The sequence below is a fragment of the Phodopus roborovskii genome, unplaced genomic scaffold, assembly GCF_943737965.1.
Source record: "Phodopus roborovskii unplaced genomic scaffold, PHOROB, whole genome shotgun sequence".
Classification (NCBI taxonomy): Eukaryota; Metazoa; Chordata; class Mammalia; order Rodentia; family Cricetidae; genus Phodopus; species Phodopus roborovskii.
The window spans coordinates 19,057,737-19,074,330 of NW_026126418.1; the positions used below are offsets into that span (position 1 = coordinate 19,057,737).

A 16,594-nucleotide genomic window follows, 5' to 3' on the forward strand; every position below is an offset into this window, starting at 1 on the left:
ATCAGCCTATGATTCAAGTTGCTAGAGAATCTATGATACAAGGAGTCTAAGAGATTCATACAAGCTCCTTCACTGAGCATATTGGGATTAGGCAGGGTGGCAGTGAGTGGATAGGGAGCTAGGATAAAGAGAAGGGGAGGAGAGGAAACCAAGTGCTCCTAGGAATATTGAGTCAGAGGAGGAACGGATGAGAAAAAAATAGAGAGATAGAGAGAAACCAGAAAAGAGGAAGCCATTATAGGTTTGAAGAGAAAACTGATGCTAGAGAAATGTCCATAGAACTACATGAATGACCCCAACTAACAATTTGAGCAACATTTGAAAATTACCATAAATGCCCTTCCTTGATAATGAGATTGATGACTAACTTATCCACCATCATAGAGCCCTCATTTAATAGCTGATGGAAACAGTAGCAGACTCCCACAACTAATCACTGAGCCAAACTGGAATCCACATAGAGAGAAGGAGGAAAACCAGGTACAGAAACCCACAGCAACAGCTGACCTGAACAAGGAGGAGCTAATGGGCCCCCAGATTGATACCTGGGAACCCAGCATTGGACCACCTCAGACCCTCTGAACATGGATCTGAGTTAGAAGGCCTGGGCAGTCTAAGGTACCTCTGACAGTGGAACCAGGATGTATCTGTGCTGCACGAAAGGACTTTGGGTGCACATTCCCCATGGAGGAATATTCCCTTAACCTAGAGGCAGTAGGGAAGACCTAGTCCCTACTCCTAATGACTTGACAGATTTAGATGACCGACCCCTCCTGAAAGGCATCACGCTACATGTAGAGTGGGGGGGGGGGGCGATGGGAAGGGAGGGTGCTCTGGGGATTGGGAGGGAGGGAAGAAAGGAGGAAGGGAGAGAAGGAGAGGAAACTCTTTTGATAAGTAAAATAAGAAATTTAAAATAAATATATAAATAAATTTAAAAAACACAAAAAGTTAGACATCATTAATGAGCCAGAAAATCAAGGCACTTACCTAAACTCTCAACAACACCCAAAAGTAAAGGACTTATCAGCTTCACTACTGATTCAAAAGAACCTTTAACAGCTAATACTGCTATTACTTAAACAATTATATGAAATGTGTAATCACAGCCACTTTCAAATTCACTCTGGGAAGTCAATGTTATCAAATCATTTCATTCTCTCTAATATTGCTATGAGTCTTATTTGGGGTTCTCCTTGTGAGTTCTCACAAGTTTATCCTTCTTTCTTATTCATGTTAAGATATTTGACTGAATACATTTGTTTTACTTTTATTACAAAACAGAATACCTTGTTTAGTGGGATATTCACTTTGTCTCTTTCTGTGGCACTGACCACGCCCATTGGGGGTGGAGCCGGGGGAATTGACCTGTGGAAGGAGGTCTGAGGAAGGGCAGGGGAATGCTCTCTTACTGGCAAGATGCAGAGAGGAGAGCATCCCGTAGAACTTGCCGGTGTTCATCTGTCTAGGTCTTAAGTTATTTCTCCCTGAATAAACATCTATTTGGCCCATTTGTTTATCCTGATCCTTATTTAACCGCAATATCCTTGTATCTTATTGTTGTATGTTAAATCTTTTTACTTTCTTTTGAGTCATTTTGTTTGTTTGTTTTTTGTTTTTGAGATAGGGTTTCTCTCTGTATCTTTTTGGACCAGACTGTCTTCAAACTCACAGGGATCCACCTGCCTCTGCCTGTCAATAGTTCTTTGCTTATCTGCTTATTCTTTCCTTTATATTTTGTTTCAGGCTAAGCTCAGTCAGCTATGAGCATTCTTTACATTTAAAGGTGGTTATGTATTTCTTATTTGTATATTTTTGCATAATATTCACACAGGAAAGAATAATACAGTTATTTAGTAACATTGAAGGTCATTTTATTAATGCCTTTGATAATTTTCATCTAGGACAATTACTTTAAGTATGGTTTAAGCATTGTTCAATTAGATTATGTGTGCACAGGTATTTGAATTGTATGCATGTGTTTCTGTGTGTATGATGTATGATTAATGCAAGGTTTTTGATTTCTTAACACATTGTGAATAATATTTATTTGTCTAAACACTAATAAAGTGTTGAAATAGTGTTACTTGAATTACTTTTTTGCAGAAGATATTTTTAGACATTCATTTGGTAAAAGCAGAAAGGAGCTGTTGAAATGGTTTATCAGTTAAGAGCTCTAGATCATTTTCCTGAAGAATCAGATTTAGTACCAGTAACCAAATAGAGGCTCATAACTATCCTGAACTCCAGTTCAGTGTCTTCAACAACTTCCTCTAGTATATGTGCTTAAGAGACATGAACATGCATATAGGTAAAACATTAATACATAATAAAAATAAAATCTTATTTTTCAATAAAAATAAATCTTATTTTTCAAATAAAAGTAGAATATTTCAATCTCTTAATAAAATAAAGTATAGCATACACTTTTGAGGTTCTAATGATCAGACTTAGAAACTCCATTTTTAAAATAAGCCAGTACAGCAAATTGTGTATAAGCTCAACTCAAATAAAATCCTAGCATACAATTGGGTGTTAGGCACCAAAGTCCACTCCTAATTAAAGAGCTATTATGTTAGTTGGGTTTTTTTGTTTTGTTGTTTTGTTCTTCTCTTCAGGGATCCTAAGACCCAGCACCCAAATAAATATGCATAGACTTGTTTTATTTATGAATGTCCTGTTTTAACTTGGCTTGTTTCTAGCCAGCTTTTCTAACTTAAATTACCCCAATTCCCTATAACTACTCTGGATGCTTTACCTATCTCTCTCTCTCTCTTTTTTTTTTTTCTTGTGACTCTAAAGCTCATTATGTGACAGGGTGGATGGCCCTTGCTGTCCTCCTCTCCTTCTCCTTTAGTCATTCCACACTTTTCTTTCAGGCTTACATTTTTCCTCCTATTTATTCTCACTGCATGGTGGCCCCACCTACTCATCCGTGGACTATGTATTGGTGGGTGATTTAAGCAGGTAAAGTAACACAGAGTTATGAAGTTCATCAAATGTAACATAAAAGAATGCAACACATTTTTGCCTCATTAAGCAAATATGCCACAGCAGAAATGAATGCAGCAAATCTTTGAAAATATTCCAAAACACTTGTTTGGAATTGGTAAATTCTTTAGGAATGAGACCATTTTTTTTACAAGAATATTACCCCATAAAAGTTGACCAAACATCAGAAAATATCCACACATCCAAGAGTATTTATAAGCATATATTGGAGGGTAGGGGAGAAAACAAAGAATTGAGTTGGCAAGGAAAGACTGTGAAGGAAGCATAGAAGAATGAAAATAATATACTACATTTTAGGAAATTCTCAGAAAATTAATACTTTTTTTAGTTGAATAAGAAATAAGAAAACATCCTTAGTGAGGTAACCCAGTCACAAAAAGGCAAACACAGTAGGTACTCATTCACATATGGTTTTAGAGATAGAGCAAAGGATTACCAGCCTACAATCCACACACCCAGAGAAGCTAGAAAACAAGTAGACCCTAAGAGAGACATGAGAGACACACATGATCCCCGGAGAAGGGGAAAGGGACAAGATCTACTGAGAAAATTGGGACCATGGGGGAGAGGAGAGGGCGTTGGGAGGAAGAGGAGGGAAGGGGTGGGCATGAGGGAGCAGGAAGATTGAGTCAGGGAAAAAACAGAGGAGAGCAAGAAAAGATACCATAATATAGGGAACCATTAGAGGTTTGAAGAGAAATTTCACACTAGGGAAATGTTCAGAGATCTACAAGAAGACCCTAAGAATCTAATCAATAGTGGAGATGCTACCTTAAATGTCCTTTGCTGATTACAAGATTGGTGTCTACATTATTTGCCATCCTAGAGACTTCATCCAATAACTGATGGAAGCAGAAGTAGATACCCACAGCTAAACACTGAGCCAAACTCTTGGAATCAAATTACAGACAGGAAGGAGTAGTGAGAAAAGGAGTTGAGACTAGGATGAAGAAATTCATAGGATCTAGGAACCTGAACAAGGGGGAGCTCATGGACTCCAGCCAGATACCATAGAAACAAGCATAGAACCAACCCAGATTCCCTAAAGTGGGGTTAGCTGGGAGGATTGAGCAATCTATTAGGCCTCTGGTAGTAGATCAGTATTTATCCCTAGTATACAGATGGACTTTGGGAATCCATTCTCCCAAAGTTGCATCTTGTAGGCAGTGAAGAGAAAATATTTGGATATTAGGTTTCTTACTACCACAGAATTATTCCAGGATCCATGTGCCACGTTGCCAACATCATATCCAATAAGGGCACTGGCTGTAGCCTAATCTATGTGAGAAATTTGAGAATGAGAATTTCATCCTGAAATATACCTGTTCTGGAATCCTGTTCATAGAAAATGATGAACCAAACAGAGATGGTTCCCAGTTCTACTACTTTGTTGCCAAGACTGAGAGTTTGGATGTCAACATGTGGTCTTTAGGAAGGTGAAGGAAGGCAAAAGCATATTGGAACCATGGAGTGTTTTGGGTCCAGGAGTGTCAAGACCAGGAAGCTCTCCATTGTCAATTGTGTACAACTCTAATACTTTTTGACTTACAGTCATCTTACCCATGAGGCTATCCATTATGTAGCTCATGAGAGCTCCTCTACCCCATATGCTCTCAATGAAGTTCTTTGGGTTTTCCTCATTCCCTTCCCATCAAGTGGGATTACAGAGTCAAAATTATTATTATGAATGAAAACTACATTGATAAAAAGTATTTAAAATCTCATACTAAATACCCTGTTTAGTAGAGAACGCAAGCTAGGACACAGTTAGAACCTTCCTTCTTGCTCACTAGCTTTCACAGTGCTTGGAAGTTGCTGTATAGTATCTTGTGTAAGAAAGTGTGTCAGCAATCTTGCCTAAAAGCACTACAAACTACAAAGTTGTTAACATACTACATAAGATGAACTAATGTTACTGAATGACCTAACATTATCAGATTGGTGTTGGGGCCTATCACACCAAATCCAGTAGATTCTATGTGACAAGTTCCACAGACTGAGGTGATAACTTCAAAAGGAGGTCTCCTGGTAACAGTTGTGGAAATCTTGGCCGGAGGAATATATTGAGCTGTAGTTCACTTGGCAATCTCTGTTCCTCTATTCTTTTCCTCATATTATCAAAATGCTCCTGAAAAGTTATGATGCTGACAATTTAAACTAAAGATACAAATGAGAAACTGTCCCCTGAGACCTGGTCACTGACCATGACCTCATCTCCAGATAAACCAGCACTTTTTAAATCATTCACATCAATCACATAAGTACAAATAGTATTGATGAAAACTTTCCCAACAATAGAACTTCATATGGCTGTATATGTGTAATGAGAGTAGGTTTAAACATTTAGTAAAGAAAGCCTTTTGATAGGAAAAATCCAAAAGAGCTCAATTTTTTAAAGATTTTAAGATCTAGGCAACAAATATTAAACAATAACAGACCATAAAGATTTACTAATCTAATCTTAGAAAATAGGCGGTTAGTTGTGATTAGCCTTGAATGATTTTCTGATTTATTGTTAGCTTTGAATGAGATGTAGGTTACTATACCCAACAACAATGATGCCATTTGTTCTATCTGGATTTGCATTAATAAATACAATTTCTGAGGAACTATCCCATATCCTGGATAAAAAGCCTTGCTTGAAAGCTGAAAAAATACACGCAGATTCAAGCTTGTTCTGTGTTTGTTTCTGTTTTTCACCATCGAATCCTTCCCCACCTAGTCTTCAAGAACCCTTGTCCCAGGGACCCCCATTAACCAAATAGAAAAGGAGACTTAACCTGAAAACATGTTTAAAAATCCATGGCTGATGTGGTCTTAAATCCTGGGTAGGGAAGAGAGAACTACTACTGTTTACCTAAAATAGAATGGCACTAAATTGTATCATTAACTCTGTTTTCATAGAGGGTGGTATATTCACTTATCAGGGATGTTTCTCTTTCATAGAGGGTGGTATATTCACTTATCAGGGATGTTTCTCTTTACTCTGAATGGTAGTGGATGCTTAGCCTAGGGCACTGAGAACTTAAATGTCAGTTTCAAGTATTTACTCGAAGCAGGACATTTCTATCACTTTCTGTAAGTCTCAGGGATCATGAATGTCTCAAGTTAGCATCAAACGTGTCACCGTAGCTTTGGTGAAGTTTATGAAAGCAGCACCCCTGAATCTTTCTATAGAACTTGCACAGAACATCACAGGTTAGATATTTTCCCAAGCAGTTTCTAGGACAGGAAATCTCATCTTTTAGCTATTCTTTACTGCTTCCTCTAACTTTGAGAGGGGTCTTTTAAATCTTGAACAGTCCAGTTTTTACAAACACTTCATAACTGTGTATTTTCTGAGTGTCCTGAAAAATCCTTCCTCTCTGTGTTAGGGGATGTTTCAATTTGGAGAAAATTGTACACAGCAATAGAACTTCATATGTGTTCATGCAAAACACAGCCCTCACTCTTAATTCATTAAGACCAAGATATGAATGACTATGGACTCAAATCACAGATTAATGAAGCTCTCAATGATATATTTTAATATAGAAATGGTTATATGAACACTTTATGCCCTATAGCAAAACAAACTTAAGAATTACAGCACTTAACAAATTTGTTTTTATGAACATTAGGTAGGAAGACTACAGAAGAGTAAAGAAGAGTCTCTGTTGTAGGTTTCAGATGCTATATTATGACTTGTGGGTTTGAACTTGATGAAGAAATACCAGACAAGCTGAAGTATTGACAAATGGTTTATATCATATTTCAAAGAATGCAAAGTTGGTTAAACAGCTTTGGAATAATTCACTAGTAGAGTAAATAGATGATTCAAATTAACTTGAGTATTGGGCCAACAATACTTCATAATAAAGAAATTAAATTAATAAGCTGGGTAAATCTATGTTGTATATCTTCTTTTTCCAGAGTGCCTGGTCTGTAACATTATCAACACATATCTCATCTTTTTCTTATTAGTGAATACAGAAACAAAAACAGATATTGACCACAAAGTAGGACTCATTGTTCACAGGTTAATTGTTCTTGTAGTGGACCTGAGTTTAGTTCCCAGAACATACAAGGTTGCTCAAATACACCTGTAACTGCAGTTTCACAGAAACTGATACCTTCTTCTGATGATCATAGTTTCCGCACATATTGGTACAGATACCACACTCTTTAAATATAATAAATTTTGAAAAAATAATGTCTCTTTAAACTAGGGTATCTCTTTGATCTCTTCCAAGTTATTCTCTTATATGTGGTAGATTAGGATATATTTGTTTAGATATAATGAGGTGGTTCTTCACTACAAAATATCTTGAACATCTCATGAAATATTTACTGGTTCCTAAGATGATGCAGTGCTTACTCTTCTTTATTAATTGACAACAAAATATTAGGCAGCTTGTCTTTTCCTACCCCTATTCCATCATACATCACTGGTATCTGCATACCAAATATCTCTATCATGATTTCTGCTATTTCATGGTTCTTAAAACATTTTCTAATGATTAAAATACAAAATGTCTAACAAGTTTTATTGTTATTATTTAGTGCTCTCAAAACTATGGGAATATGATTCTGTGGTTCTCTATTTCCTGTTCTCTACAGTAGCTAATAAAACTCTCTCAATCCTCTATATTATATCATTTTACAGGGTTTCAGTATATAACTTTGACCAACCTGGAACTTGATATATAGCTCCAGGATGTCCTCAGAGGAACAATTTAATACTTAGAATAGAAGCAAGTACCCAGTTGCCCTCCATTCTCATTAAACTTAAGGGCTTTGTTCCATTTTCACCACTCCTTTATTAATTAAATAAGAAACTAATAGTTAAATGTAAAAATTTTATAATTTGTTAGAATTTGATGATTTTTCAATACTAATACACATAGTATATATTTAAGTCAAGGGAAAATATATACCATTTTTAAAAATTGATCATTTCTCTATTTTTTATATATTCAATGTATTGTCTTCAAACTTTGCAGTACATTACAATTCTATGTAGTCATTCTGCTGTTCAATAGTTATAACATACTACCAATTATCAATGTCTCCTGTACTTCTTGCCTCCTGATTCTTCCTAGCCTCTGATTAGCACCATTGTTTTCTGTGAGATTAAATTGCATAATTATAATATTGAATACTTTATATTTTAAAAAAGGATAAAAAATTTAGAATTGAAAGACAAAAAACTTTTAAAAATGAAAGAAAATGTTCTTTGCTATAATTTGCTTATTAAAGGTTATACCTATTTATTTATTTTACTGTTATCAATAATTCTATGTCTATGCCTGAAAAAAATGTGTAATTCTGTGAAGGGACTACATAATATTCAGAAACTCACTACCTTAATGGGTGATTCTTCTTCATCTCAGAAGAAAAATTGTAAAACCACGGAGCTGCATTTGAAAACCCTGTGTGTGTGTGTGTGTGTGTGTGTGTGTGTGTGTGTGTGTGTGTGTGTTTTGATAGCATTCCATGGAATGCTAGTTATACTTTTTTTTCACTTTTGAAAATATGAGCAGTTTCTTAAGAAAACATTTCAACATATGTTCATCACAGGCCTTAAAGGAAAAACAGAGGAATGTTTTAAGAAAAGTAATATTTTTTTTCTTTTGGGTTTTTCAAGACAGTATTTCTCTGAGTAACCCTGAATGTCCTGGAACTTGTTTTATATTCTAGGCTGACCTTAAACTCAGAGATCTACCTGTCTCTGCCTCCAGAGTGCTGAAATTAAAGGTGTGTGAAATCATGTCCATCTGTAAAACAATAGCCATCATCTGTGTATGGCAATAGGCTACTCAACAGAAGAATTGTAATTGTCTTTAACATAAATATACTTAATGTCAACTGGAGCTTGATCTTTCTGTAATAGAATTACATGATTATGAAGTAATCATTAATCAAGGCATAAAAATCATTAATAGTTGAGTTTTACCTATTCATATCTAGTTCATTTCAACATTGTAATGGAGTAAGTACATGCTTTATTTAGGGATTCTCTTGCTGGGACAAACCAGTATAACCAAAAAAAAGCAATTTGTAGAGCAAAGTGTTCATTAAGTCTATGCTTCCACAATATTGTTCATCACCAAAGGAGGTCAGGGCAGGAACTCAAAAGTGCTTTAGATCTGTTAATGGAGGCATTTCCTCAGCTGAAGAAATAACTCTAGCTTGTGTCAAGTTGATACCAAACCAAGCAGTGCAGCATCTAGTAGATATAGCCATTATTTTGGAGTCAAGTCATGAAAAAAAATCCTTTGATAACTCCACTCTTGAAATTAGATGTGTACATAAATAGAACTTAATTTTGGAATTAATCTGCTAAAACAATAAACACTGAGTTGGTTTTGTGTAATAGAAAAAACATGGGCACTCATTCAAACTCACTCAAACATCCAGATTGTTGAAACATTATTCATGAAAAAAAAAAATACAGAGCATGTGTTATTCTGTTTTTATGTATGTAGATCTATATTTAACACTAAGAAAGTGGGGCTATGAAAGTGAGGGGAGTGGTATATGGCAAGGGTAAGAAAGATGGCAATAAATAATTGATATTTCAAAAAATAAGAAGTATATAAAATAAAGCATGCTTTTTGAATCATAACATATTACATCTTTGGAAGAACTTTTTAAATGCAATCATAACATCTTTATTTCTCAAACAGTATATCAAGGGATTAAACATTGGTGTCACAACTGTATAAAAAAGAGAAAGGAATTTGTCTGTTCTTGCTGAATGGTTAGACCTCGGCCTCAAATATGTAATGATACCTGATCCAAAGAATAAAGCTACAACTATAAGGTGGGAAGAACATGTAGAGAAGGCCTTGGCTCTCCCATTTGTAGATGGAAGCTTCAGAATTGTTGAGATTATTTTCACGTAAGATCCAAGAATCAGCAAAAAAGGAATAGTGACCACGAAAAGGGCAATCACATAGATCAGTATCTCTATCTTAAAAGTGTCACCACAAGCTAGGGTCACTACTGGAGGTATGTCACAGAAGAAGTGATCCAACACATTTGAACCACAAAACGGTAGAGAGAAGATCCAATATGTAAAACCTATATGCACAGGAACTCCACTTACCCAGCAGCCAGCTGCCAACTGTATACAGAAACTACTGTTCATGATGAGAGGGTAGAGCAAAGGGTTGCAAATGGCAACATATCTGTCATAAGCCATAACAGTCAGAATAAAGCACTCAGTGACCCCCAAAACAAGAAAGAAATACATTTGAGTAGCACAAGCCATAAAGGAAATGCTTTTGTCTTGTCTGTAGAGATTTGTTAATAATCTGGGGAGAGTGACTGACACATAACATATTTCTAAAAAAGAAAAGTTTCCAAGGAAAAAGTACATGGGGGTCTGCAGGGAAGGATCAGTCGTAGTAATTATGATGATGAGGCTGTTGCTCATCACAATAATTAGATAGATTATCAAGAACATTCCAAAAAGAAATCCTTGCAAATTGGGAATATCAGAAAAGCCAAGTAAGATGAATTCCACTAACGTGGAGTGGTTCTTTAGTTGATGGGTTGGTAGTGTGGATCCATCTATGTATGATTAGTATCCAGGTTAGAAGTAACTTACTCCATGGAGATCAGGAAAAAAATGTGACATACCAAAAGTGTCAAATCCACAGATAGAGATGAGATGTCCAGTTTTATTTATTTACTTCAGTTATTCACAAACCAATGTAATCTCATTTCCTAAATTTTTATGGGATTAAAAAAACATATTTAAAATCTGTTCTTCCTTCTTGTAATACAATTTGACAGTTTGTCACAAGCCAAAATAGGAAAACAGATCTCAGTTATTCAGACTGTCTATCCTTTCACTCTAAGCAGCTGAGAAAGGCATCTCTTCCCTGGTGAGTATGCTCTATGTTTTCTTTTAATTATTTGCATTTTTTTTAAAAATCATGGAAACCATTTAACACATTTTTGCTCTTGGCAAACTTTCTCATTGAGCTAAAAAGCTTTTTCTCTGAGTAACATCTCAAGTAAGAGTTGAGTGGTCACTCAGTAACAATAATAGTGCTCTGGTAAAACGAACCATGAGGGAAGGAACATAGACAATGATAACAAAAGTGAGCCTGTGTTATACAATATACTCCATTACATTTCTGTAAAAACATAGCAGAGATAATGAAACATAATATATCACATTTCCTGAATACTATGAGGGTGAAAAAATAGTTTTTGTAACATCTACTGAATCCTTTCACGGTCCCCACTATTCTTATCAATTCTATCTGTATCAATGTTTTGACACTTTGAAAGACTCTTCACCAAAGTTGAGGATTTTGCAAAACTAAAATGTAAAAAGAAACCAAACATACAGAGAAAAAAAAAAAAAAAAAAAAAAAAAAAAGAACTGTATCACAAGTATCATCCAGTTCCAGTATCTAGAATTTCACTGTTCCATTCTTCCTTTCAACTTTATAACTAGACTAGTGTGCGAGGGGAGGTTGAGTCTGTGTGTCTGTGTGTGCCTCTGTGTATGATATTTGTCTAATATAGACTGATACAAATTACTCTAAAATGAGAAACTATATATACTGCAATAATGGTGCTTCACTGACTTCAATGGCAGTCTGAAAAAAAAATTAACATTGAGTGATTTACAATGTAATTTAGACATCCTAATGTATCAACATTCTTATTGAAATATTTAGTACTTGCCTTTTTTTCATGTCAAGTGGTTATTTTGGTACAGAAACAGCCTAGTCTATGAACTATCTGATCTGGAAAATACAGCTATAATCTCAGTAGGTGTTGATTTTATTGCTGTTCTTACAGCTACTACATTTCTCAATATCATTTTAGCCCATGCTATTAGCCCACTCTTATAAATCCTCTCATCCTCATTTTATGAGAGTAAAAAGAGTTAGAGATCAGCAGAAATACTAAGCTAAGAGAAAGCAGCAATACAATAAATTACATGAAGATTTAACCACAACTAAGAAAATACTCTTTTGAAAATTTTCATCTCATACGAGAAGTAGACTTGGTTCCAAAAATACAAAAAATATCAAATATGTAACCAAAGTCACAGTATAAAATACAATATCCTCAGAATAATTTTATAGAATTTTTAAGTCAAAAAAGCAAAAATAGTGATTTCTTGGCAGCTTCAAACTGGGAACTATGGTTCCTACAGTATTCTTATGGAAAATATGTTTTCTCCATCAACAACACATCAACCTTCACTGATTATTTGCTTTACTCTTTTATGGGTATTAAGGATAAATTTAAAGAAAAGTAAGAAACATATTATTAATCATATTTTGCCCTTCTACTGACAGTTTTTGAACATTTCTTATTTAGTAAATGCTATTCTTTAAGTTCTTTGTGTGTCCTATTTAATGTACCAAAACTAGTGTCATTTGCTATTTTTTTATGAGTAGCTGAAGAACAGAGTACTTAAATAACCTACATACTGTGGAAAGCCCAGATGAATTCTATCTCAGCTTTATTCTGCCAGAGTTCATAGTCCTACATTATAGAAAAAAAATATAAAACGCTATTTTGGTTTCTATATTCTTAATAATAGCAATTAACTTTAAGGAATACCAAACTATTTTTCAATCACAAAATAATTCCATTTAAAATCTCACTCCAACTATAAGATTTAGACATAATTCCTTTATATGTGTGACTGTTACATTCAAAATTAAGAAAACCAGTCTAATGAAACCACTTGATTTGAAAAAAAGAAGCTTTCATTTTGTTTGATAGGATTTCATTATGAAGCCAGAAAATGTACAATAATTAAGTATGAGATGCAAATACTACTTTCCTTTTATATGTGCTGAGAAAATAAATATATTATCCTAATTTTCAGAAGAATTGTCTTATATCATATAGTTTATATTTCCATTTATGTTTTCAAATTATAAAGCCAGCCATTTCTCTATGTATTAAAGCACATACTTTAACTCACCTATAGTGAAATTTAGGAAGGAAATTACTTCTTATTCATTAAAATATATTTTCTCTCTGAGATGCACAGTGTGTTCAACCTCAGAAATATGTTCATTGTAACATACCTTAGTCAGTGACCAAAGCTGTTTGGTTGTGTCATTGGGTTATTTTAACTTTTGTCTCTAAGGACTATGTCCAAGGGCAGTAGTCTCTCGCAGTTGTCCCCATTCTCTCCTTCTTTGGAGACTATACCAATTAGGAAAAGTTGTATAAAATGCTCATATGTATAAATGCATTAAAATTATGTACATAACTGGAGAAGATAAAAGTTTTAATAGTCTAACCAATTTAGAAAAGAACATATTTTGAGAACTAGAACACATATTTTATAAAACATTATACTTTACAATCTAATCTGTTCACTACATCAGGTACTTGACAGTTTTTAGACAAATTATTTAGTATCTATAATCAGCAATTTTAAAGAACATAACAATGTAGTATTAACTATATTCACTCTGTTGTTCAACAAATACCTTATTCAAAAGATTCTTGGCTTTCTTAAATTTGGTTTTCCATTTCAAACATCTCTCTGAAACCTGAAACTTATCCATATTAATAACTACTGTAAAATATCATTTACTACCCTTAAATATTCAATGTGTAATTCATGTGTATGTATAAAAATGTTTTTTTATTCACTAAAGCCATAAAAGTTATGACTAAAGTCATACAAGTAATTTATTTTGTCCATAGGTAAGTAAATGTGCTAGTTAAAACCAGTTTCAGAAAAGATAGCATTTTTTTCTTTTTTTTAATTTATTTTATATAACAAAGTCCATTTAAATGAAAACAAACATTTATAGACAATATTTGGGAATTTGGGCATCGTTCTTTCCAAACTACTTCCTGCTGGTAAGGGGTGCTATCATGGAGGATTCGAAGAAGATTCAGAAATCCTGGCTGTAGTCTGTAAGGCTGCTTTGTCCAGCTGTTTTGAATGTAGGATCACCTGGTACTCTGTTTCAGGCAGTCTGGCTTGATCAGGAATCCACATCTTTTCATTTTCTGTGCAAACAAGAATAGAAATCCTTTTCCCCAGTAACTTGTCCTTGAACTTAAATTTTGGAGTCAAAGCATTTTTTCTTAATTTAATTTATTATTTTACATGTCGATCCCAGGTCCCTCTTCCTCCCTCCCTCCCTTCTTTCCTCCCTCCCACCCTTTTACACTCTCTGCCCTCTCACATGCACTCTAACCACCCTCCCCTCCCACCCCCCCTACCCCAATTCCATATGTAGGGAAATGCCATCCAGTTGCTGTCATGTAGATCTGACAGGTCATTTGAATTAGGGACTAGGGCATCTCTCCTGTCTCTAGATTAAGGCAGTTATCCCTCCATGGGGGATGTGTTTGCAAAGTCCTTTTGTGTACCAGGGATGCATCCTGGCTCCACTGTCTGAGGTTCCTTAGACTGCTCAGTCCTTCTGGTTGAGACCCATATTCAGGAGGGCCTGAGTCAGTCCCATGCTGGCTTCCCAGCTATCAGTCTGGTGGCCCATTAGCTCCTCCTTGTTCAGGTAAGCTGTCTCTATGTGTTTCTCCTGCCTGGTCTTGTCCTCTCCATCTGCATCTGGGTTCTACTTCAACTCAGTGTTTATGTATGGGTATTTGCTCCTGTTTCCAACAGGCATTAGTTGAGGGATCCATGGATAAGTTAGTTATTGATCTCACTCTCCAGGAAGGGCATTTATGATAGCCTTTCCACGGATGCTCAAATTGTTAGTTGGCAGCAGTCTTGTAGTTCTCTTTACCTTTCTTTGTGTTCAATTTTATCTTCAAACCAATATTGGCTCCCTCTTTTATGTTCTCTCTCTCTCTCCTCTCTCTCTCTCTCTCTCTCTCTCTCTCTCTCTCTCTCTCTCTCTCTCTCTCTCTCTCTCTCTCTCTCTCTCTCTCTCTCTCTCTCCTGTCTTCTATTTCTAACCGGGCTCTATCTTCCTAGTTGCACGTGTTTTCCTTTCCTCCCCCTTGTTTTCTCCTACTTCTCTCTCCATTCGCTGCCCCCCCACTTCTCCTGTGCTCTGGGGTACTTGTCCCTTCCCGGTTCTGTGAGGGACTTTATATGAATCTCTTAGAATACACCTTGTATCCTAGTTCCTCTGGTGGTGTGAATTATAGGCTGGAGAACTTCCAAAACTTTTAACTGTATAATAGAATCTCATCAAATCTGGTGCTCAATTAATTATTAATTTTGAGATGAAACAGCACATATAGAAAACTATCAGAATAAAAGAAATTTAGAAAATCACATTTAAACATTGAATAATTTTATATGTATTCATAAACAGAACCAAAAAAACATGCATGTATAAAAACCTATCTTCTTAAATGATAAAAATAAGGATAAGAAACTGTACTTCTGGATGAATCATCTTCAGAGATACAACAGACATCATGGAAGAAGTCAATGCTTCCACAGTGACACAGTTTCTCTTCCTTGGATTTTCTGATCTTCCCAACCTCCAGGACTTTCTGTTTGGGATGATCTTCACAATGTACTTAATTATCCTAATTGGAAATAGCTTCATAATTATGATAATCAGGATTGATCTTGCACTACAGAAACCCATGTATTTTCCTAGCAAATTTTTCTTTTCTGGAAATCTGTTATGTATTAGTTACTGTCCCTAGGATTCTGTATAGCATTTGGACCCAGGATAGAAGCATTTCTCTTCTGACCTGTGCTACACAAATGTGTTTTTTCCTAATGTTGGCAGCTACTGAAAGTATTCTCCTGACTGTGATGTCCTATGACCGCTATGTGGCCATCTGTAATCCTCTGCATTATCAACTTGTCATGAACTCAACAAAGTGCATACAGCTTGCAGTGGGCTCCTGTACTGGTGGAATGCCATTTCAGCTAGGGCAAACCTGTCAGATATTCTCTCTACTTTTCTGTAACTCTAACCAGATAGACCACTTCCTTTGTGACATACCCCCTATACTTAAGCTGGCTTGTGGAGATACTTCTATTAATGAGTTGTATGTCTATGTATTGGCTATTTTGCTTGCTGCAATCCCTTTCATATTAATACTAACATCATACAGCAAAATCATTGCCACCATCCTGAGGTTGCCAATTGCTAAAGGACAAGCAAAAGCCTTCTCCACATGTTCTTCCCATCTTGTGGTGGTTTTGTTTTTTGGTTCTGCATCTATTACCTACTTAATGCCAAAGTTTATATGTAACTTTAAGCAATCAAAATAAGTTAATTATTTCAAAGGGTAGGTTGAAGTAGGGATCCTGGAAGAAAGGGAGGGAATAAATGGTTTATTTACATTATAATCTCAATAAATAAATAAATAAAATTTTATCATATGAAATAGTTATGGTATATACACAAAGAATTGACAGCCTACTCTACAGAAACATGTTCAGCTGTGTTCATTGTTACTTTATTCACAATAGCTCAGAGATGGAAAACAAAACTAAATATTCCTCAATGGTAACTGGATAAAATAATCATGGAATATGTACATTATGAAGTTATATTCAGCTCTAAAGGGAAATTTAATCATGAAGAAATGGATAGACCTAGAAAAAATGTATATTTTATGAGAGAAACTAGATCCACAATGACAAAAACAT

General features: G+C 35.2%; 2 protein-coding genes across 2 annotated transcripts; one reads left to right on the forward strand and one right to left on the reverse strand.

Annotated features, from left to right (window-relative positions):
- Positions 1-9,613: 9,613 nt before the first annotated feature.
- LOC127221847 (olfactory receptor 10AG1) lies at positions 9,614-13,556 on the reverse strand. Its single transcript, XM_051183828.1, has 3 exons — positions 13,479-13,556; positions 12,459-12,513; positions 9,614-10,569 (listed from the first exon to the last, which is right to left on the reverse strand). Exons 1-3 carry the CDS (start codon positions 13,554-13,556, stop codon positions 9,614-9,616), a joined length of 1,089 nt encoding a protein of 362 aa, XP_051039785.1.
- A 104-nt stretch (positions 13,557-13,660) lies between these two features.
- Positions 13,661-16,213, forward strand: LOC127221848 (olfactory receptor 10AG1-like). The gene is given in 3 exon segments (XM_051183829.1): positions 13,661-13,698; positions 15,384-15,578; positions 15,580-16,213. Coding segments are annotated over 3 exon segments (867 nt in total).
- Positions 16,214-16,594: the final 381 nt, after the last annotated feature.

Coding starts and splice junctions, on each gene's coding strand:
- LOC127221847 (XM_051183828.1), bottom strand. CDS start 13,556: ATGGATAAGTTTCAGGTTTCAGAGAGATGTTTGAAATGGAAAACCAAA. Junction 12,514..13,478: donor CCAAGAATCTTTTGAATAAG/GTATTTGTTGAA, acceptor TCTATAATGTAG/GACTATGAACTCTGGCAGAA. Junction 10,570..12,458: donor ATTCATCTGGGCTTTCCACA/GTATGTAGGTTA, acceptor AATCATACATAG/ATGGATCCACACTACCAACC.